This window comes from Anarhichas minor, unplaced genomic scaffold (assembly GCF_050575085.1).
Source record: "Anarhichas minor isolate MPS153535 unplaced genomic scaffold, ASM5057508v1 ptg000012l, whole genome shotgun sequence".
NCBI lineage: Eukaryota > Metazoa > Chordata > Actinopteri > Perciformes > Anarhichadidae > Anarhichas > Anarhichas minor.
In genome coordinates, this window is record NW_027466458.1 from 6747827 (window position 1) to 6769448 (window position 21622).

At 46.6% G+C, this 21622-nt stretch overlaps 1 protein-coding gene and 1 long non-coding RNA gene across 3 annotated transcripts; one reads left to right on the forward strand and one right to left on the reverse strand.

Moving 5' to 3' along the window:
• Window positions 1-747: 747 nt before the first annotated feature.
• LOC142948480 (uncharacterized) lies at window positions 748-7193 on the reverse strand. 2 transcript variants are annotated; one of them, XM_076090542.1, is made up of 11 exons: window positions 7072-7193; window positions 5685-5783; window positions 5413-5553; window positions 3443-5135; window positions 3279-3332; window positions 2333-3191; window positions 2043-2246; window positions 1833-1893; window positions 1627-1748; window positions 1367-1518; window positions 748-1183 (listed from the first exon to the last, which is right to left on the reverse strand). In XM_076090542.1, exons 1-11 carry the CDS (start codon window positions 7165-7167, stop codon window positions 1083-1085), a joined length of 3582 nt encoding a protein of 1193 aa, XP_075946657.1. In that variant the 5' UTR covers window positions 7168-7193; the 3' UTR covers window positions 748-1082. The 2 variants fall into 2 exon arrangements, with proteins under 2 accessions (XP_075946657.1, XP_075946656.1); XM_076090541.1 differs by having other exon boundaries at window positions 1833-1896.
• Window positions 6493-15823, forward strand: LOC142948481 (uncharacterized). Its single transcript, XR_012953517.1, has 3 exons — window positions 6493-6539; window positions 11258-11484; window positions 15626-15823. It is a non-coding gene; the product is annotated as an uncharacterized LOC142948481 (long non-coding RNA).
• Window positions 15824-21622: the final 5799 nt, after the last annotated feature.

The window sequence follows — 21622 nt, forward strand, 5'->3', positions numbered from 1 at the left end:
ATAGAGATGCCTAACACTTCAAAGTATGTATAAAATACTTTGAATAGTAAGTTGTATCTGATATGCTATTTTTTTTTTTTTTTTACATAAACTTCATCAACTGATATTTAAGGGGAGTACAGAGAAACCTCCAGCAGGTCAATGTGAAAACAACCTGCACACATATCATTCTGCACAGTGAAGCTAACACATTCGAGTGAAGTTTTAAAAAAAATAAAAAGCGCAAAACACATTTTTTGAGTGGGACTTCAGTCATTGCCATTTCTTGAACCTTACACTCCCCCAAAGATCACTGCTATCACTGTTTTTAATTTGTAAAATCACAATTAAAGGATCGAGTGGCTCCTAATCGTGAATATACTTTGAACATCTGAAGCTGAAGCCAGGAAAGGAAGTATGCAGAGAAAGATGCAGATGTACCTGATAACACGAACAATGCCGTTTCATTTAGAGCTAGAAAGCCAGTGGGACATAATGGGGCTCTGGAAGTGTTACTTAATTGGAGTATAATTTATGTTATTAGTTACACCCGTTTGAAAATGTATTCTGCCCGCAATGAGAAATGTCTAGTTTAAGAGCAGAGAAGTGAAAACATAATCTAACAAAAATTGAAACTGAAACATGACAAACGGTTTAGACGAGTCAAACAAATAACATTTACAGTAAAAGCGCTCTGATGGCTCTGTGCATGCTGGCTCACTGGAATCGTTCTTTGGATTTAACCAGTCAGTCAATCAGGAAACACAATTAAGAGCATTTCTTTTTTTAATATATATATATATATATACACAAATATTCAAAACATAATATATATAAGTGTTGTGGAATGAAACACAAATCTTTCGTGGGTTCCACTGATAACATGTTATGAAATAAACAGTGCTACATATTTGTTCATATTAACTGTGCACATCAGAAACTGCATGCGTATTAAGAGTCAAAACAATTAAAAAGAACAGACTTCCATACAAAAGTTTGCTACATGAGTACGAGCATAAAGCTCTGAGGTTCATGAACAAAACCCGTTTTCATCTTTGCTGCATTACATTGCGTCGTTGTTGTTGTGCTCTCAAACGGCTCTGCTACCTCTTTATTCCTCTCTGGGCCTGTTTCAGCAGCGAATCAAAGTCGAGGTCCTCGGGCCTGGTCTTGGCAGGAGCCGGCTCTGCATCTCTGTTTGCGTCTGAGGGAGAGATGGACATTTAAAAACATGTAAAAAATACACATTTTTCTTGTGTCGCTTTTCTGGAAATGTGTTTAAAATTTGAATCAATGAATTCACATTCTACAAGGAACATTATGTCATAGTTTTAATGGTGCAGCTTGCAATAAAAAACACAGAGTTAAGAGTTACTTTGAGTCTCACCTAGGTCAGCGTAGTGTGAATTACAGAACTGTCTTCTTCCACCAAAGCAGATGTCAAACGGCAGCTCGTCCGGCTTCCGGAGTTTCCCGCCGTTATCGATGGCTGCAAAAGCATCGTCCATGTTGTAGAATGTGACAAATCCGTAGTGGTCACTATGGGAGCCAAAGGTGCAGTGTTTTGACACCAACAGATACAGACGGATAGTACAAAAAAACACCGTAAAGGCTGTAAAAACATCTACTTCAATTGTATACTCTCACCTTCTGTCTCTAAAGTGAAGCGACACGCACTCTACGTCTCCGAACTGAGAGAAGCGCTCCCTCAGCTCGTCGTGCGTCATTGACCTGCGGATGCGGCCGACGTACACCACCCTGCGCTCGTCCTGTGCGAGAGGATTATCAGAATTACTCACCACTCATTACGTAACCAAAACAACACAAACGCATGTCGGTCATCTTTCACTCACGATGGCTTTAAGTTTCTGGATCCTGATCTCGTGCTCTCTCCTGAGCTTCCTGGACTCTCTGCTGCTGTAGGAGAGGAAGACGGAAACCGAGATTACACTCATGAACTCAGTGAAGCCCGAAAGACATGAGACGCAAACTGACATTAAAAAGGAACACCGTTGTATATTTTAATTTCCCTTTAAATGTCTGAATGGAAAACTAGAACTGACCTGTAAACATCTGTCCACTGTCTACGGCAAACCCGCGGGGATGGCGATCGGGATCTGGATGTGGACCTAGACTGGGACCAAGATCTGGATCTGGACCTGCTCGACCTCGATCTGGAGTAAGACCATCTGTAGCGCCGACGTGGGGAGCGAGAGGGGGATGACGACGACGAACAGGAACTGCTCTCTGAACGCTTGTGGCGGTGCCTGTAAGACGGACAAATTAAGAATCAGGAGAGAAGCACAAAGAGGACAAACGAAGACGAATGCTGAACACAGCAGAAGAGGATTACTTTTGTCTTTTTGGAGAGGGAGATGCAGAGCTGGAGGAGGACGACGAGGAAGGAGAGCTGGAGCTGGAGTCCGAACGAGGAGATCTTCTCCGATATCTTCCTTTCTCCCTGCCTCTGGCAGGAGGGCTGGGTGGAGGCGTGGGGAGCGTGCATGACGGCGTCTCGTCTTCAGCTGCACAAACGCAGTCTGGCTCTGTGGAAGCACCGTCCGAAAGAACGATGTCTGTGGACGGGCTCGTCCCGGGCTGCTCAGAGAGACGCTGCGTCACTGCAGAGTTATCGACGGCTCCGACGGCGGCGCTGACCTCGCCGGTGGAGGTCGGCTTTTTGCATTCAGCAGCAGCACTCGAGTCGTGGGTCGTCACCTGCAATTCATCAGAGGTTGGAGACGCATCCTTGGGTTTAGAGGCTCTGCTGCGCTGAGGAGCACTCGTGAGCGAGCGGTCGGCGGTCCCGCAGTAATCGTGATCGGAGGACACGGATGCATACGTGTGAGGAGAGACGTGAGCAGCGGGGAGGCTCGTGTTGGTCTTCCTGGACGGTAGAGGACGGGGGTCGATTATCTGGATGGCCTTGGATGGAGGGTTTCTGCGTCTTGCTGGCAGATCTTGTTGAGTGCCGAGGATGATCTCAGTGCCGAGGGGCTCTGGGACACTTTGAAGAGGTGGTGAACTCCCGAGGGTTTCTGGGTTCCCCGGTGATTCTGAAGTGCCTAAAGGTTCAAGTGTTTCCACAGAGGCTCTCTGCGTTACTACAGGCGTAGTTCTGTCCAAGTCCAGGCGTCCGTCTGTTTGTAGGTCCGACTGTGACGGAGCGAGTTCGGGCTCCGGCTCGTTCTCACACACCCGCTCCCCTTTAGCTGGAGGAGGAAGAACAACAAGAGGTCACCCGAGGATCGCACATCAGCATCCGACAATACAGCGGTGTCAGTAATCTGATTACTCACCTTGTGTTTCCTCAAACTGTTCCAGCAGGCTGGTCACATCGGGTGCTTCAATCCCTGGAGCAGAAGAACAAACAGACATTTTGTAGATGCCGTTTATATTTCTCAGTTCTTAGTGAACTCAATGTATCGTAAGTCACATAAACAAACATGTCTCAACAGTTTACCTGAGTCCGCTGTTGCTGCCCCCTCTACTGGTATGGGGGCGTCTACAGGAGCAGGGAGGGAAGGACACGTTATTTGCCTCCCTGTATCTGGACCTGGTGGCCGAGGAGTCTTTGGTTCCAGCTTGGCTTCTTCTTCAGTCGGGATCGAACCGCTTCTTTGAGGCTGCAGTTTCTTGCACTCTGAGGCAGATTTGGTTTGTGTTGCCGTTGGGCCCAGCGCTGGGGGTCCGGAGGAGACGCCTGAAGCTATCTCGGTAAGCCTGTTTTTAATTTCCTGGAACAGGGCGGTGCAGCCCTGGTTTACTAACAACACCTCGGGCTTCGGCCCTGAGGAGGATGGCTGTCTTTGAAGAGATGTGCCTGAGGGTTCATTTTGGATTTCTGGAAAGTGTCTGGTGCTGTCAGGGTAGGAGTCTCTGTTGAGGAACTCCCCTTTGGACTTTGATGAGGAGGGGTCAGCGGTTGGTGATGCTGTTTGGCTAACCGGTAGGGGGAGGAAGACAGGATTTGGGGGATCACTACTGAGCAGTGTTTGTTTCTTTACTGGACTTTTTTTGCTTTCAGGCACAGTAACAGTCGGGTTAGCTGTGACGTCTGGCTGCAGTCCGGCAGATGAGGTGATTTTGGATTCGGTCCGCGAGCGCTTCAATCCGCTGCGCCGTAGATGAGTGGATGGTTTGGGCTCTGAGGGGTGAGGCGTGGGCGGAGCGGAGACGCAATGGGTCCTGTGACCTGGAGTTTGAGATATTCGGAGCTGATCAGCACCACTTCTCCTACCGTCGGGATAACTGTGTGCTGCCTTTGGCCCACAGCTGTTTTGTCTCTGCAGACAGAAGATGGGGGTCAGCCCCTCGGGGGGCTCAGAAACACAGGGCCACATGGTAGTGTAGTTTCCCAGCTTCTCCACCAGAGGCCGTCTCTGCTGGCACAGCTGTCTGTACTGCTGGAGGCTGAGCGATTTGGCCTTCGTCTCACCTTTAACAGACAGAACTGCCACCTTGTTGCTGCTCATTTCTGAGGACAGTGTTTGGGGTTCAAGTGCTGAACCAGGCGGACTTTCAAGTGCTTTGATGCTGTTCAGTGGAACTGATGCAGTTTCACTCGTGTGCCCAGTTGTTACATTTCTCTCGTTCGATCCCTTTTCTGTCGATTCAAATGAAGCCACTTGAAAGGGGCCAAAGGTCACGCTTCTTCTCTCTCTGGATGGAGGAGTTCTGCACGAGTTTCCATTCAGCAGCACGCTCTTCAAGAGGATGTCATTAGCTCTCTTTTCAGCTCCATCTTCTTCCTCCTTTGTGTCTTTCCCCGTTACCTCATCATCAGACACAACATTTATCTCTTCATCGCTCTCTTCGCTGGGTCTCTCATACTTCCACACCTCTTCCTGAGAGAACACTGTGTGGTTCTTCCTCAGTCTATCCCCCTCCTCCTCCTCTTCCACGCGCAGCTTCAGGCAGTAGGGGTGCATGAGCCTCACCAGGTTGACGAGAGAAGTCGAGGTGAAAACCTCGACTTCAGCCTCCGCTCTCCTATTTGTGGAGTGAAACAACGTTTGACTTTGTCGCTTGAACAGCGATGGAGGACCGGTTCTCTCCAGTTTGCTCTCGTCTTCGTTTTCTCCATCAATCTTCATTGAGAAGGTTACATTTGGTGATTTGGATCTCGGTCTCAGTCTGTCAGCAAGCGATGGTTCCTAAAGAGAAGAGAGAAATAAAAACAGCCGACATGTTAATAATGGGACATCGTATATTTAAACAAATATTGTACAGATACATCACTATTGTGGTCAGTGCTGTTTATCCAGTTGTGTTGCTCAACTTCATCCACCATCTAAATCCTGATTAAACAGGCAAACTCATGAGACGATCATGAGGCGCTCAGTTGATGGGGATTCGAACAGCACGACCATGACGCTCAATACAATTGACTGGAAGTTTAGTTGAGAGCTCGTTTCATGTGTGTGCACCCACCACTGAGGTGTCCCTGAGGAGCTTGGTGTCTGGCAGGGTGTCAAAGGGAGACAGAGTCCCGTCGTCGTCCTCCACGCTGTCCAGCATCTCGGTCAGGGCCGACAGCAGACTCTCGCTCTCTTCCTCCGCTCCACTCTTGTACTGAAAGGAAGCACGAGGATCCAGGTTTATTCGTCTACATGCGGAATTCATATTTTACCAACAAACGACAGAAGTGAAGAGGGCATCTGTTGAACGACTGATGCGCTGTGAAGATGGGCTTTAACTCTGACCTCTGACGAGACGGCGGAGTCTTCAAAAATGGCCAGGATCGAGTGATCGATGCAGGACTGGCTGTCCATCTCCACGCCTCCCACTCTGCTCAGGACCAGCTGCAGGGACAAAAACACACAAATATTATTGAATTTTAAATTTGAATGCCCACTGATCTGGTCCACTCCTTCCTCCTGCGATCTCACAGGATGCTCCTACCTCTGGGTGCGACCAGAAGCTGAGGAACAGGACGCACTGAGCTCAAAATGAACTTTCGCAGCATAAACAGGAAGCGCTGCCAAATCAGACAATTCTTCAAATACAGAAGTGAAAAAAAACCAGTGAGGCAGAGCTGGTGCTAAATGCTCTATATTTATAAAGTAATAAGATAAATAAGTGCATTGATGAGACATTTCTATGTAAATTAATTCCTTGATAATTCGATAAATCATTTGGTTCATAAATTATCAGATCGCAACTACTGAAAGTCAAAGATTACATATTTACGTCCAAAACAGTCCAAAACCAAAGATATTTGGTTTACTATCATGAGTAATTTATTAAAGGCGATGAAAACCAACATCTGAGAGCAGTGAATGATATAGTTTCTAGATCTAAAGCCTTAATAATCAAGTATAGTTTCAGCTCTATAGAACTGAAAACAGCAGCCATATCTGTACATGTGGTCACTACCTCTGTGGCTTAATTCATGGACATGGACGCTGTCAAAGAGCAACGCCTTTCCCTACCAAAGTTTAATCAGGACAGAAGTGTGCTAGTATGCAGGAGACAGATTGAGGAGACAGGGAGCCCGAGAGGCGGGTCACCACCAGCACTAGGAAGTTGAAACAACTGCTCTCAGGCCCTGTACTGTGGTAAGAAGGCATTTCAACGCTTTTGTGTGACAGCAAAGCAGTTTACATCTGTGCCTGCCTGGAAACTAAATTAAACGTGCGACTGCAAAACGAGGACGGCACATTTTAGAGTATAGTTGAAGACAGAACAACGAAAGGGGACAGTGCCGTGAGCAGCGCTGTGCTGAGGCTGCAGCCTTAAGAGAACATCGTGTACTACAGAGGAAGTGAACCGGTCTCTCCGGCAGCTTTCACATGTTAATCATTGACGGTGAAGTTTGTGTCAAACACGTGCGAATAGGTAACTACGTTAAGTAACGTGTCGCCGATAGGTTTCCGTAGCTGCACGGGCCAAACGGCAGATTAATCGACCAGCTCGGCCAACTCCCCGGTCGCTACCTCGGTAGTACTACTACAAGCCTGTTCCAGCCACGTGTCGCGATGCGCGCATGTGGCCCTCGCGCGCCGGCGAAACACCGCCTATTAAAACGTGGGAAACCGCTCGCGTGCAGCTATTTTTCATGTCAGGCAGCTAATATTAGCAAACCGGTACCTCATTGGGAGTGTTGCTGGCCAGAAAGTCGCTGTTGCCGGCATTTAAATCCCCGTCTTTCCCCCTCCACCGCGCCGCCATCTTGCTGCTCCACATGGTCCGCTGGCAGGCCGGAGGGAGACACGTGGTCACAGACTAGAAGCGCGCGAAAAGCACCGACCTGGGATCAGATTGACGCCACCAATTGCATTACTGAGAGTTAGGAGATGAGTAGATATGCGATCCAAGGTCAGCCACATGTTTCTCGTGGCTAATTAGTTTCTCTTGAAACATCGCTACAGATTGTTGTTCGCTGCAAAGACTCAGTGGATCAACGCTGTTCTGGTGTTTGATTATTTGTTCATTTTGATTAAATAGTCTAATCAAGGAAACGGTTGTTCATATCTCTGACAGTTGATGCATTTAATTTGTGTCTTTGAGCTGCTTCAGTATCACATTATCAGCGTCAATTAAGTCATACAAATCAGCATTACTGCTAGACTTTTAATGCAGGGCTTTCACATTTTAATTAGATGATTTTTTTTTTAATATTGCTCAAAAGTGACACCTTGCGTCCAAATGACAATACAGCAATAACCCAAATACGGTATCACAGGATTTATATAACTGTAATTTACCAATCATATTAATGGTCAACTGCACTGATGCAGTAGATGAAGTGTTGAAAAGCTGCAGTCATATTATTTGTATCTATTAAATGTGCACAATTTCAGCAAATTTAGGGAAAACCATGTGAAATAAAGCTCTGGAGTTAATCATCAGTTTGGATCAGTTTACCTCCTTGTATGGCAGAGAGAGCACTAAGTGTAACTGGGAGTTATCTTGAAATTGGAAAGAACACAAAGTGTTTCATTGTGTTCCTCCTTATCGTTGTTGAAAACATCGTGTAAAGGCATTCAACATGAGTATCATAGTATAGTAGACGTATTAATATGTGGCATCACTGGAATCAGTCCTTGGAGTGGTGTGTCGTAAAGCAAAGAGTGCGTCTGCTTCCTGTCGCTTGCCTCGTCACCAGAACAAATAGAGATTATCTGCATGTTTAGCCATTGCAATGTTTATGTGTTGACTTTGCTGATTGATGTGTGTGTGTGTGTGTGTGTGTGTGTGTGTGTGTGTGTGTGTGTGTGTGTGTACACACACCCTCCACTGTGACGTGGTTCGCTGTCAGAGACTAACGACAGTGTTACTACCCTGTTTCACTTGAAATGGCACCCACAGAGGTCCAGCTTTAAGTCTTTGCACTAATAATAAAATGTGTTTGTGCTGCACACTAGATCATTATGATTTAAAACCTTTGAATGTGTTAATCGCTTGTGTTCACATCACTTACTGTCTTGCAGCGGCCATGCATTTGGTTTCCACTTCATCCTGCACTGCTCCACTCTGTGCTAGCTGACATAATGAATAATTATTCCAAATGTCCGAATAATAAACACAGCTGTGTAAAGCAGTATTTTCACCTGTGGTTTGCATTGATTAAGACCCACAGCAGCAGCAGCAGCAGCTCATGCTCCACTGACAAATCATATGATGGTCTTTGGATTGTTGATTGCATTTACATGTTCAGTACAGCAGCAGGTGTTTTCCTTTCTTCTCCTGCTGTAGTAGCCATCACACCACACTGTTTCCAAATGTGCAGTGATGCTGAAGTTGTTTCACTACACAGTTAATCATTTAACATGTTTTTTTTTTCATGAATCCGGTCAAACCAGTCCAGCTTAACCAACTGACATCAAGTTTGTCACCTCACAGCACATCTCCAGCCACACCTGAACCCCGTGAGGCAGAGCAGTAGCAGTTAAAGCTTCATCAAATATATACACAATAAAATCCCAGATGGATATCCCCTCTAGTCCCCGCGAGCCTGGCTCTGTCCAAAATGTGCCACCAGCAATTAAAACTCAATAATTAACACGTGAGGCACGGCTAGCTATTTCCACCTGTTTCTAGTCTTTATGCTAAGCTAACTGGCTGCTCTAGCTTTACATTAATTGGACAGACAGGACATTCTCATCTAACTCTGAGAATGTCTATCTTGTCCTTTTAAAGCGGTTCAGTACACTTCCATTGAGCCAGAATTACAGAACAAACTGGTCAAATTGATGCGAGTGTTCTGCCACCTGATGGAGCCATTTCTGTTGCATGAAGCTTCAGGCTCTGGTTGGGTCGCTGCATGTCATGTGTTGTTGCAAGTAGATCCGCAATGCCCAGTGGGAAGAGATTGAGTGGAGCCAGTGTTTCTTGCATTGGCCCTGCAAGCTAACTGTCAGTAATGAATGAAATAAAACAAAAATGTGTTTTGGTCTCAGTTTTAGGCCGGTGCTGAACTCCATTGAGAGATCCCGAGTCTTAGTACCACGAGTAAAGCTTAAAAACTCTGTGCTCTGGATCGCCTCATTCCTCCCATGAATCCCACCAGAAGACAGGAAGTTATTGTTGTCACGTCTTCACATATCAGATCACAGCTGTATTTAACATTCTGAACACTAATATAGCAGCATGTAACTGTAAAGATAAAGTGAAGTAAGGTATTTAAAAACGCTACACTTCTATAGAAATTCAGAGGTACTGACTGATGACATACTTTAGTATATTTGGAGTAGAAATCCCTCCCTTGTGCTGAAGCTTCCTCAATGTCTGTACATCTGTCGTGATTTAGTTTCTCCACTAGATGGCGACATTAAACATCTCCCTTTAACTTCTGCTTTTCTATTAGCCCTCTAAAGTTGTGAATGAGTTAATTCCCAGTGAGCCGATCGCTCCAAAGCGAGCCGCCTATCTGCACTGGAGGCCGACCAGATATTCATATCTGTGTGAAATGAAAGCATAATGAATTCAGGTTCATCGGCTCTTGATTTGTGTGGCGTTATCTTGTATCATCTCACTGTTTGTCTGTGGGGGACTGTGGATGCGTCTGGCCCGTTATCTCCTGCATACCGGCGAGGAGTTGACCTTTCTGCTGAATGTCATGGCGGTACACAGAGTCATCGGCTGGACTAGATTAGTTTGGAGGGAAATATGTTCACAGACACACACTTTAACAAGGTACAGCATATTCCCTCTTCATTTAGTGTGATGCACAGGGCCACCTGGAGTGTACTGTACGTCTTACCTACAGTACATCTGCTCAGTGACCTCTATCTGGTTTCCTTTTTTTTTTTTTTTTTTTTTTATCCCTTAAGCCCACATCTTCTTCTGTACTACACCTCTCTCCACCCCCGCCACACACACACACGCACGCACGCACGCACACACCACCTCATCTCCCACATCTCTTGAAGCACATTACTGTCTGAAATGGGGCCAAAGCATCCTCCAGCGGGTGAGGTGCGAGTGTGTTCAGGAGCGTGTGTGTGTGTGTGTGTGTGTGTGTGTGTGTGTGTGTGTGTGTGTGTGTGTGTGTGTGTGTGTGTGTGTGTGTGTGTGTGTGTGTGTGTGTGTGTGTGTGTGTGTGTGTGTGTGTGTGTTCGTTCAGGAGAGGGGAGTTGTGTGTAAGTGGGTCACCTTACTGCAGCATCCAGCGCCCAGCCACCATGTCGGTACATGGCCCCACGCATACATATATTTAACCCACTCTCATTCCACGGGCACCTTGTTTTCCCACTCGGGCCACTGTTTTTAGTTGGAAATGTAAAATTCACTCATAAACAGACATTTGTCCTAATTCCCTTCAGCTCTTCAGAGTGCCAGACTTTGTTCTTTCATGTCTCTCACTTCTCTCTCTCTCTCTATCACTCCCCCCTCTCCCCTCCGCCTCTCATCCCTTCCTCGCTCTTGACCTGCAGGAGGACTCCCACGGTGCTCTTTTGGCATGTTTGAAATTTTAAAGAACCCATGAGGTCTAAGGAGTCATGTGTTTGGCTTCCTCTCTCTGCCTCCCTCACACCTGCTGCTATGTGAGTGTGTGAGCATTTTTCTATTTGACTTGCAGTCGTCTTTGCTGCTCAGTCATGCAATGTTTTGCGTGTGTGTGTGTGTGTGTGTGTGTGTATGCACTCCTATGACCTTTCAGATATTGTGTAACGCTGCGTTATAAAAAGGAAAAAGCACTCTGATCTTTAACTTGACACCTTCTCTGAAGGGGGGAGCAGGACACAGAGGCAGGTTAGGGAGTTGTGTTGCCATCATACTCTTTTGATTTTTCCTTTCTTGATGTAAGTCTTCTTTCTTTCTTTTTTTCAAGCTTTCAGAGCAGAGAAGAGGAATGTCCTCCCACATGGTGCCGAGAACATCTGTTAGTGAGAAATAAAGGCCTGCGAGAGAAAGAAGAGGAGGAGGTGGAGGAAGAGGACTTACATTAATACAAGTGGGGGGAAAGAAAGGAGGCGAAGAAAGAACAAGAGAGCATGCAGAGAGGGGGAGAAATCCACATCAGCTGGAGGAGACCACCCTTTCTACAGAGCATCAAAGGTGAGAGAGCATTCGGCGAGAGGTAGAGACTTACAGGTGTACACGTTCACGGGCACGTACGCACACAAACACACTCGGCGTGGTAACAGAAGCCTGCATCAATAATGTAGCTGAGAGAAACAGGATGCAGATTCTCCCTTACGTAAGAGTTTACAGAGAGCTGGCTGTCTCAGAACAGCCTCTTTCATTCTCTGCTTTGCCCCTCAGGCTGGATGCGCACAAGATTTATCAAGCTAATTAACCACCACATTTTGCCATCCAAACAACTTTTCAAGAGAAGTGTGCCGCAACAAAGGCACGAGAGCGACGCTAAAATCATTTTAAACTTCAGTCTACTGACTTCAGGTGATTTGTTTTACTCTGCGGGGCGACATCTTTCTGTAGTGCTTTCCCACTCGTCCCTAATTGGCTGGATCATACATTACTGGAGGTTCATTATTGAAACAAGCCTGTTGTTTGTAGCGGGCACGGTTCGTTTGTTGGCATCGTACAGATCCTTCAACAGTAATGGCCTGGGAACTGAACTTTGTCTCTGCAGCTGTGGACACACTGATGTGAACCTGCCAGGAGCCAATCAGAGGCAAAGTACGACGGGTCATGCCCTCGCTATAGCAGGACTCGTAATTCAGTGAATATTGTACTTTCAATATAAATAATGCTGCTCCTGGTTTGCTGGAAGAGTAACGAAGCAACCATTCCTACCGTGTTACCCCTAAAAACTTTATAAGTTGATAATATGTCAAAGTTTACAACTTGTTTCACCGCCACCAAGTAAAGCAAGAACACAAGCTGTCAATTCAGGTTTAATGACGGTAATAAATATGTACATGAATCAAGGAAAGTAAAAAGAAATAACAGAGGAAACACTTTGGGGGGAATATGAGTCACAGCAGGAATCTGTGATTTTTGATTTGCTCCAGAAATTGCTTTCCTTGTTCTCCGTTTGTCCGTTTCTTCTCTGGTGCCGTTTCTTCACCTTCTTGTTTGTTCTGTCTGTCTTTCATACCGTGGCCTCCATGTCTCAGTTATTTATCTGTCTTATGTGGGCTTTGACTGTCTGCTGACTGGCAAACTGTTGGTGTGTGTGTGTGCGTGCGTGCGTGTGTGTATAAATAATTATGGTGAGGTGTAAGACGGTGTGTTTTTTTGCACACATCCGCTTAAAAAATATGAACTCGTCAAACTGTCTCTATGAAACTGTTGATGTGGGCAGATACATGTGTGAATCACAGTTGTCATTTGTAAATTTGTGTGTGTGTGTGTGTGTGTGTGTGTGTAGAAGCTCATCATGCTGGTGCTATGCTTTTTCTGCCACATTGCCATGGCGACAGTGCCCTCCCGGGGTAATGGGGGACGAGTGCGCCAGAGCTATTTATTCTCTCTTTCTCCCTCCCTCCCTCCCTCCCTCCCTCCATCCATCCATCCATCGCCCTCTCTTTTCCTCTCTCTCTCTTCATCTCTGCCCTCTTCCTCCTGCAACCTCTCTGTCTCTCTCTCTCCCCTCTCTCCGTCTCCCTCCTTCCTCTGCTCTTTCTTCCCCTCTCTGATTGGCTCAACGCTCTCCTCCTCACTCCTCCTCACTGCTGCCTAATGAGACAGAGGGTTAGGAAGAGAGGGAGGGAGACAAAGAGCAAGTGTCTTTTAAAAAAAGGAAATAGAAATATGTGGAGGAGGCGATCTATGCAGACTTGTGTTCCTCCTGTGAAGAGAGGACTCAATTTAACGGAACTCTGTGATGTCATTTTTGGAGGGAAACGACACAGAATGTCTAAAATCCCACATTTAGCTTCCTGTCTCACCTATGTGTACTGTAATGCACACACATGTAGTCTCTCGAGGTGTGCGTACTGAAGATTTGGAAACCTCTGAATGAGCAGTGTTTGTACACATCGGCACAGCAACCACCTCAACACGTCGCAGCAGGATGAACACAGGTGTAATTGATCAAATTCATGATTGTTTCATTCTATTTAGTGCGTCACAGTGATTTCATTGAGCCAGCATGCATAATGACCAGAGCCATGACTCACCCACGGGACCCTCCAGAGCAGGGCCATAATCACCGTTATTAATTACACCTGTTTACCCGGCAACGACTTGTCAAAATGGCTGCTGTGTGTGTGTATTTGGAGCAGAGGTCACCGAACCTTTTGACTTGTGTCTGCACCCTTAAAATGAGCGATGTCTACTTCGTGTTTTATTTGAAACATCTTTACTTATTTATGTACATTAATTATGAAGCCACAACCGGCAGCTCGTTAGCCTAGCTTAGCATGAAGACCTGGGAAAAGGAGGAATGTGTGAGCCTCTGTGCAAAGGTAACAAAATCCAGCTACCAGCACCCCTTAAACTTACTAAATAACAATATAGTATTCCCAGAAATGTCGAACTATTACTCCAATCATCTCATGACTCCTCAGCTTTATCTTGTGATCACTTTCGGGGCTCCCGTCCCCCAGATTGGGAACCACCGGTTTAAAGGATAAAGGTTGATATCATGGTCGCGCCGCTTGGTCATGCACCTCTGAATTTTTGTAACTTGGCGCACACTCACGTGACTGTCACAAATAGTTAACTGATAAGAGCACTATTTAAATGTCTAGGGATTACACACAGAAGGCCAATTTGCTTTTAAAAGCTTTAGAAACAGGTGGTCTTAAAAATCTTTCCATCTATCATTTGGGTAAATATTTTGCAGCCAAATCAAATTGTTTACAGGATATTCAACCTTTGTTTCTTTATAATGCATGTAATGCTCGACTTCTTTCTTTACAAGGCTTGTACAAAGGTAATGAAGTAGTATTAATACACATTTGGTGTTACAGTAAGTTCTAGTGAGTATTTACAGCAGCAGGACGATGTATGTGGGATGGACACAAAATGAACTCGTGTTCATGTTCAGGGCTGTGAAGCAGCACGTCAGTCAGCTGGCAACTCTCATTCTTACACACACACACACACACACACACACACACACACACAAACTTGTGCATCTGACAGAGAAATGACATAGTGATGGAAGACAGATTAGAGCAGGATGGAGACAGTGGGAGGGAAAGGTAGAGCGGAAGAAAGAGTAATAAGGGAGGAGAGAGATGCCGAGGGAGGAAGGAAGGAGCTAGGGAGAAGGGAGGAGGGCAGGAGAGATAAATGGCCCAGTAGACAGGAAGATGAGTGAAGCAAGAGAGCAACACTATGTGGCATACTGCAGACAGAAAGACTAACGGAGCGAGAGAGTGAATGGGCGAGAAAGGGAGACGGGAGAGAGAGAGAGAGCCGAGGCACGTCAATCGCCCCCTCCTCCCTTTTCCTCCCCCTTTTCCCTCCCCTCCTGCCCTCCCTGCCATGTAGAAGACCTTCGCTGGATGGTAACAAGTCACTCAGACGGCTGCAGCACACACACACACACACACACACACACACACACACACACACACACACACACACACACACACACACACATATATGAACATACACACACAAAAGTGCACACATATGTGGCTGTGTGTGTGTGTGTGTGTGTGTGTGTGTCTTGGAGTGTGCGTGTATGTCATTGTAGCAGCAGTGGTGAAAAACAGCCTCTTCATATTTAAAGGAGAAAAAAAGGACCCACATCACATGGTTGTTATTCTCTCAAATCTGCCTCTCAGGTCACTTTGACAGTCCTCTTTCTCTCTCTCTCTCTTTCTCTTTCTCTCTCTCTCTGCCACGCTCTAGAACACATTCTCTCTCTCTCTCTCTCTCTCTCTCTCTCCCTCTCTCTCTTTCTCTCGAGCACTCAGCCTCTTGTTCCCTCCCTCTCTCTTCCTCTCTTCCTCCCCCTCTCCTCCCACCTGAGCTGTAATTTGCGGGGCTGATGAGGGTGAGGGCAGAGCAGAGGCAGGAACAGAATCTCTCTCACTCTATAGCGCGCACACACACACACACACACATAAAACACACGTGCACGGTGTGATTCACAGTGTACAGCTACAACTGACAGAATCCGATCCTTTGTGCTCTTTTTTTTAACCTCTTCTTTCTCTCTTTTCCTCCCTCGTCGTCACTCTCTCCTCCTTCCCTCCCTCCCTCTCTTTGCTCCCTGGTGGTGTGTGTGTGTGTCTGTGTCTGTGTGTGTGTGTCTGTGTGTGTGTGTGAACAGTGGGGATAACAGACGCTCATGTGAGCAGCCTCAGTGGCGGCAGCAGTGACTGGTGAGAAAGAGGAGAGAGGAGAAGAGAGAGGAAGAGAGCGTGGATAACCAAACCACCACCATCATTCTGATCGGATTCACACCAGACATGTGAGAAGATGTCCGTGGGCGGCTGCGCGTGTCCCGGTAAGTAACTGCCGTGGTGATGGTTGCTGTTAACGACAGCCCCGCTGCTGCTGCTGTTGCCAGCCACTGACTTTTTCTGGTCGTTGTTGTTGTTGTTGTTGTTGTTTTATTTTGGTCGGTGAGTGCAGCCGCTGCCGTGGCGTGACTGGGGCAGAGAGAAGCGGGGACAGAGGTGCCCCGGGGCCCTGGGGCCCTGTGTGCAAAGGCTCATGGGAGGTCGCCCTCTGTGATGGCTGAGAGGATGGAGAGCAAAGAAAATACTAGAACAGACGGATCAACATGTAATCTCTTTTATTCTGACCTTATTGTCTGACAACAAAGTGCTTTTTACTGTTTGTTGTTTAGTTTGGAGATTAAGAGAAAACGATCTTTGTTGGCGGAACAAACATCTGGGCATGAAGTTGTAGCCATGGCACCGCATCACTAATGCTACTACTTCTCTTCCTCCGCCAGTCAGTTTTATTTGTCTTGCTGCTGATTTCTGACGGATGACCCGTGTCAACAACAGAGCCCCTTTTTAAAGTCGGCACAGATGTTACTCTCACTTTTCCACACAGCGTGAAGAACGGACTGGCCTCTCGTGCAGAGATACCAGAAGAAAAAGAGAGAGAGGAGAAGAAAAAAAGAAAAGATGGATCAAAGTGTGACATTTAAAGGGCAAAGGTCGCTGGCTCGGATCAAAGGCTTGCATGATTGATTCTACAATGCTGTTAATGAATGCTTGGTGTTTCACAGCTCACACGGGAGTAGATCATTTAGGATGCATAAAGGGCACGATGCAGTCAGGTACTTCTCATTCGGTTTAAATGCAGCGTCGCCACATCTGTTTGGCTGTTAGGTGGTACATCAGTTTTAACTCCCCTAAAGATGAAACTCCTGCTCTCGTTGATGTAACGGCCCTGTTAGTTTCCATCCTCTTTTTCCCAGAGGTCCTTTCTTCTGGACTTCTGGACAGTGAGTGCGTTCGCGAGAGGTCCTGACCTTGTCTCGCGTGTTAGGATCACGAGCGTGACCATTTGTTTATTGCGGCTGCATTCAATCGCATCTACTTCCCCTCGTGTGTCTCTGTCCTCTCCTGACCCTCTGCTGGGAATCAGACGGACAACCAGCGGTTTCATTTCAGGCCTCGCGTCTCTAAATCGACAACATGATAACAGAACAACTCTGCAGTCAGAGTTTTCGCTTGTCACTATTTTTTAATAAAATTGGTTAAAGTTGAGCAACAGCCCCGGGGCTTTTGGGAGCCGAGCCACCGAGAGCGTCCTGCAGGGACTAATATCCGTCATATTAGACCACCATATTGAGAGCAGTGCGACTTGTTCGCCGTCTGCGAAGGCTGAGGAACTCCCCGCAGTCCCTGAACTGTTGTGCTTGGTGCTGACGGCACACAGATAATTCTTCTCACTTTATTAGCTTTAATCAAACAGAGGAGGAAAGAAAAAGAAGTATCGAGTTCTAGAAGTAAACCCTGCGCCGCTGAGCCTCAGGCAATATAAGTGTTAACAGCGATTTATGTTGCATTCCTGATTAGGATGTGTAGGACAAGAAATATAATCTTATAGCCGAAAATGTATTCATCATCATGATGGATGTGTTCAGAACCTACTGCCACACGATACACAGCAGCAAGAGAGAAGGAGCAAGTATGGAGTTGTGTGTGTGTGTGTGTGTGTGTGTGTGTGTGTGTGTGTGTGTGTGTGTGTGTGTGTGGGGTGCTGTATCACCCTGACGTGGCCTCCTCTCTCCTGACTACGAGGCCACAGTGGCCGCTGTGGTCAACCCTCAAACAGCCGGGATGTGGATATAGAAATATAGCCGACCACGCATCCAGTATCAGATTACGGAGCTGTTGGCAGTCTTGACTTCAATCATTAGAAGGATGGAAACACTAACTGGTCCCATGTTTGGCGGTTTTGGAAACTCTTTTGCTGACAGATTATGTCAAAGGCGGAAAGTTTAGGAAAGAAAATCAAGAGACAATGCCAACTCCTCCTGGCCTCTACAGTTGTGTGTAGATGGATGGATGGATGGATGGATGGATGATGGATGATGGAATGGCACATGAGTGAAGCAGAAGGATGTAGAAACGTGGACAAAAAGAGAGAGATATTGGCAATGTGATCAAACCAGACGGATTAGGTACCAGCAAGGACAAACTCTCTAGAAACACCAGATTACAATTTGTCTTGAACACACAGGGAAATGGGTTGTACCTGTGTTAAATGTGACTCACATGCACACAAGAGTTTTCCTGTGTGTGTGTGTGTGTGTGTGTGTGTGTGTGTTTTCAATCTCTGTGCAGCGCCCCGTGCTGCGAAGGCAAACGCTGCCCCCTCAGCCGTTAAACAAGCCTGCACAGCAGAGGCGGGAGCGTTTGTTTAGAACCAGGCTTTAGCTATCTTGCGGTCAGATTGCATACTTAATCAACGTGGTCATGGAAATTTCCAAAAAGACGCGATGACCGCACTCTTGTGCGCTTCGCTTCTGCTCCCATATTGTTCTCTCTGGTGTTCCCTCTTTCTTTTTGCCTCCGTTTTTCTGCTTAATGGATTCTCACTTTTGTTTCTGGTTTTTTTTCCTCCAGATTTCTTTACAGCTTACAGGAGAGCAGAGCTGAAACTAAACTTAGCGAGTCTATAACTTTAAAAAGGCAACACAAGTAAGATTTACACTTTTTCAAAGATCAACAAGTCATTCATTCACTCCCTCTTTTTTTATAATGCGAACACGGAGGCCTGGTACGATGTGTGTGGTGAGAAGACCTTCACCTATACAACATGACGTAACTCAAAACCAATGCCTCCAAATATGGAACAATCGCTTCCATTCACTCACGTCAACTTCAGATGAACCCAACGCTTGACCCTAAACTCTGATGCTGGTTCATTTGCACACGTACGACAAGTTAACCCTCCCCACTTTCTATACACATTCAACCCACTTAGAGGGGGTTGAGTGATGCTACATAATGATAGAAAATAGGATATATTATAAAACTACAAAGTCTCTCTGTAGTCATTCCCCTCTTTCTCCCTTTCTCTCTTGTTTACATTCCAGAGCTGTGTTTAACACTGAAGGATCCTCCCCCTTCATGTGTGGGCTCAGAGAGTGTGTGTGTGTGTGTGTGTGTGTGTGTGTGCGTGTGCGTGTGTGTGTACACGTATATACACGCAGCATTTGCCCCAACATGTGGATGACATAAACAGTGGAGCAGAGTGGGGATGTGCTCGGAGCTTCTATACATTCAGGAAACAAAGTCACAACACACTTTGCTCTCTGCAGCTACAGAAGTTTTGTGCTTTGTGGTTAATCAGACTTTGCATTGACCTACCCAGACCGTACATTACCCAGCCCCCCCCCCCCCACCCCACTCCCTGCACACTGTCTCACTATGCTGTGTGTATATACCTTCATCCTTCTTTCCCCCTCCCCTCACTCCCTCATTCTCTTTGACTCCCCTGATTGCTAGCGTATGTTGGCTGGCTGGCTGGCTGGCTAGATGAAGGGGAGGGGGGGTGGTAAGGAGGGAGGAGAGGGAGTAGGAGAGAGAGAGCGAGAGGGAGGAGAGAAGGGGGAAGGGACTGTGCCCTCTCATGCAGAGAGTCACATGGTGTCCCTGATTGGAGGGAAATGAGTAAAGACTGCAGCCCGGCTGAAATGGCAACAGACAAAAACGCACAAAGGCTGAGCTGTTTAGAAACGGGTTGCACAACAAGAGAGCCTGAGCAGGAGGAGGAGGAGGAGGAGAGGGGAAGAGAGAGGGAGTGAGTGAGCAGCTACTGAGGAGAGATCAGGATTAAGAGAGAGGTGGAGGAGGAGCAGGGAGGGTGGCAAGAAAGAAAAAATAGGAGAGAAGAGAGGTGACAGAGGGGGGGGGGGGGGGGGCATAGGAGCCAAGAAAAAAGAGGCAAGTGTGAGATGAGCACCGTAGGAGTGGGTGGGAGGGAGGGTGAGAGAGAGAGATCAGACTGTGTTTCTATGTTTTCTGCAAGGCTGAGCAGTGACGTGATTGGCTGGGGGGGGGGGCAGACCTGACTCTGAGATCAGAGACAGACAAAATGGCTCCCAGAGAACAGAGAACGCAGCATCAGGGCACTGTCATCTCCCTTCACACAGCTGTCAGCTGACACCAGCCGCCGCCACACACTTCTGACACACACACACACACACACACACACACACACAAAAACTAAGCCACTGGCATATTGCCAATGTGAAGGGGGGGGGGGGGGGACTGAGGATAATGGCTAATAATGCAGATCATTAAGTTGCTATAGTATGAACATGTCATTGTTTTTGGGAAACACTTTTTAAAATTAGAAACAGACACGTTGATGTCAAACTGGCTCACAACAGAGCCTCAGCCTCCTGATTTAATCCCGTCACCTATTGGCCCGCACTGACATGTGACGTGCTCGCTGCTGAACTTCTCTTGTTGCAGTGTGTCTGTGTTCGCCTGCCAGAGAAAAGCCTGAGTAGGGAACTCACCCAGTGAGCGAGGAGACGCTGTAGGGCAGCATGAAAACAAACACCGACTCGCCGCGGCCACAAGAGGGCGCTGCCGTCAAAGGATAACCTCTGATTGTAGGTCAGTTCTAATTTCCTGCCCTCGTAATGACTGACTGCAAATCAAACGGAGAATTATCCCTTTGTGCAGAATAACAACGGCAACATTTGCATACAGTTTCACTTATAAAACTAATTTGCATAGCAGCTTTGATTATTGTTCCATTATGTGAAGACTCTGATGTCTCGCGGTATGTTGTGATTGCCCAACCTGTCTATTTATTCATGTGTGAGTAGCACTTTCATGTGAAGATATTCTCAATTACTTTATATCTTGCTGGAATGTTTAATCTGCATCAGTGCATCCTATTTAAGTCTTATGTTTGTGTGCAAAATCGGTAAAAGATGTCAGAAAAATTGAGTCTAAAAGTAGTCTTTTGAAATGTAGTGGAGTAGAAGTATAAAGTATAAAGGAAGTGTAGTAAAGTACTTGTACCACTGCAGATAAGTGTCTCACAGATTGTTTGATCCGAAGCTGACTTATTCCACCAAAAACCAGTGGAAGCTTGTCCTTTGGATCTTTCACCAGAGCTGAATTGGCCGGAAAGATCTCTGTCCCTCCATCTGATCCAATAAGAGAGTAAAGAAGCCTGGGCTGCCAAGAGTATGAAATCTGACAATGACCACTGAAAAGAGATATTTAAGTAGCTTCCACATAAAGGAAAGGGACTATATCTGTGCTATTGATGTAAAGGAATACTATGAAGAGGTAAAATACCATGAAGCCGTTGCTTCGGCATTACGCTCAGGGAAAGAAATGTAGTGTAATCTATAAAGGAGTGGTTTTGTTTTTATTCCTGTTTTGGGGGGGGGGGGGGGGGTAATTAACGGATGTCCCACTCATTAGAAGTGAAATCTCCTCTGAGCTGGGATCACTTTCGTAAGGACAGTGTCCACACCCATAGCAACACGAGACTGTCTCCAGATCGGCGATGAATGGAGGGCGGCTGGGACGGTTGTTATCAGAACTCTGGTGTGTGTGTGTGTGTGTGTGTGTGTGTGTGTGTGTGTGTGTGTGTGTGTGTGTGTGTGTGTGTGTGTGTGTGTGTGTGTGTGTGTGTGTGTGTGTGTGTGTGTGCGCCGTTCAGTATCCTGTTGACTATGAGTGGAAGTGGCAGGCTGCACACATTTGCGCATACACAGGCGACACGTGCATAAGAGCACACACACACACACGTGCACACACTCGCTGACGCTTGCACATACACACACATACTGTAGGCATCCTTCTCCCCCCTCCTTGTGCCCCTGAGC

Excerpts from the sequence above, each read along its gene's own strand:
- LOC142948480 (XM_076090541.1), bottom strand. The coding sequence starts at position 7,167 with ATGTGGAGCAGCAAGATGGCGGCGCGGTGGAGGGGGAAAGACGGGGAT. Across the intron at positions 5,136-5,412 it reads TCCTCAGGGACACCTCAGTG|GAACCATCGCTTGCTGACAG; the intron begins GTGGGTGCACAC and ends TCTTCTCTTTAG. Across the intron at positions 3,192-3,278 it reads ACAGTTTGAGGAAACACAAG|CTAAAGGGGAGCGGGTGTGT; the intron begins GTGAGTAATCAG and ends TTCCTCCTCCAG.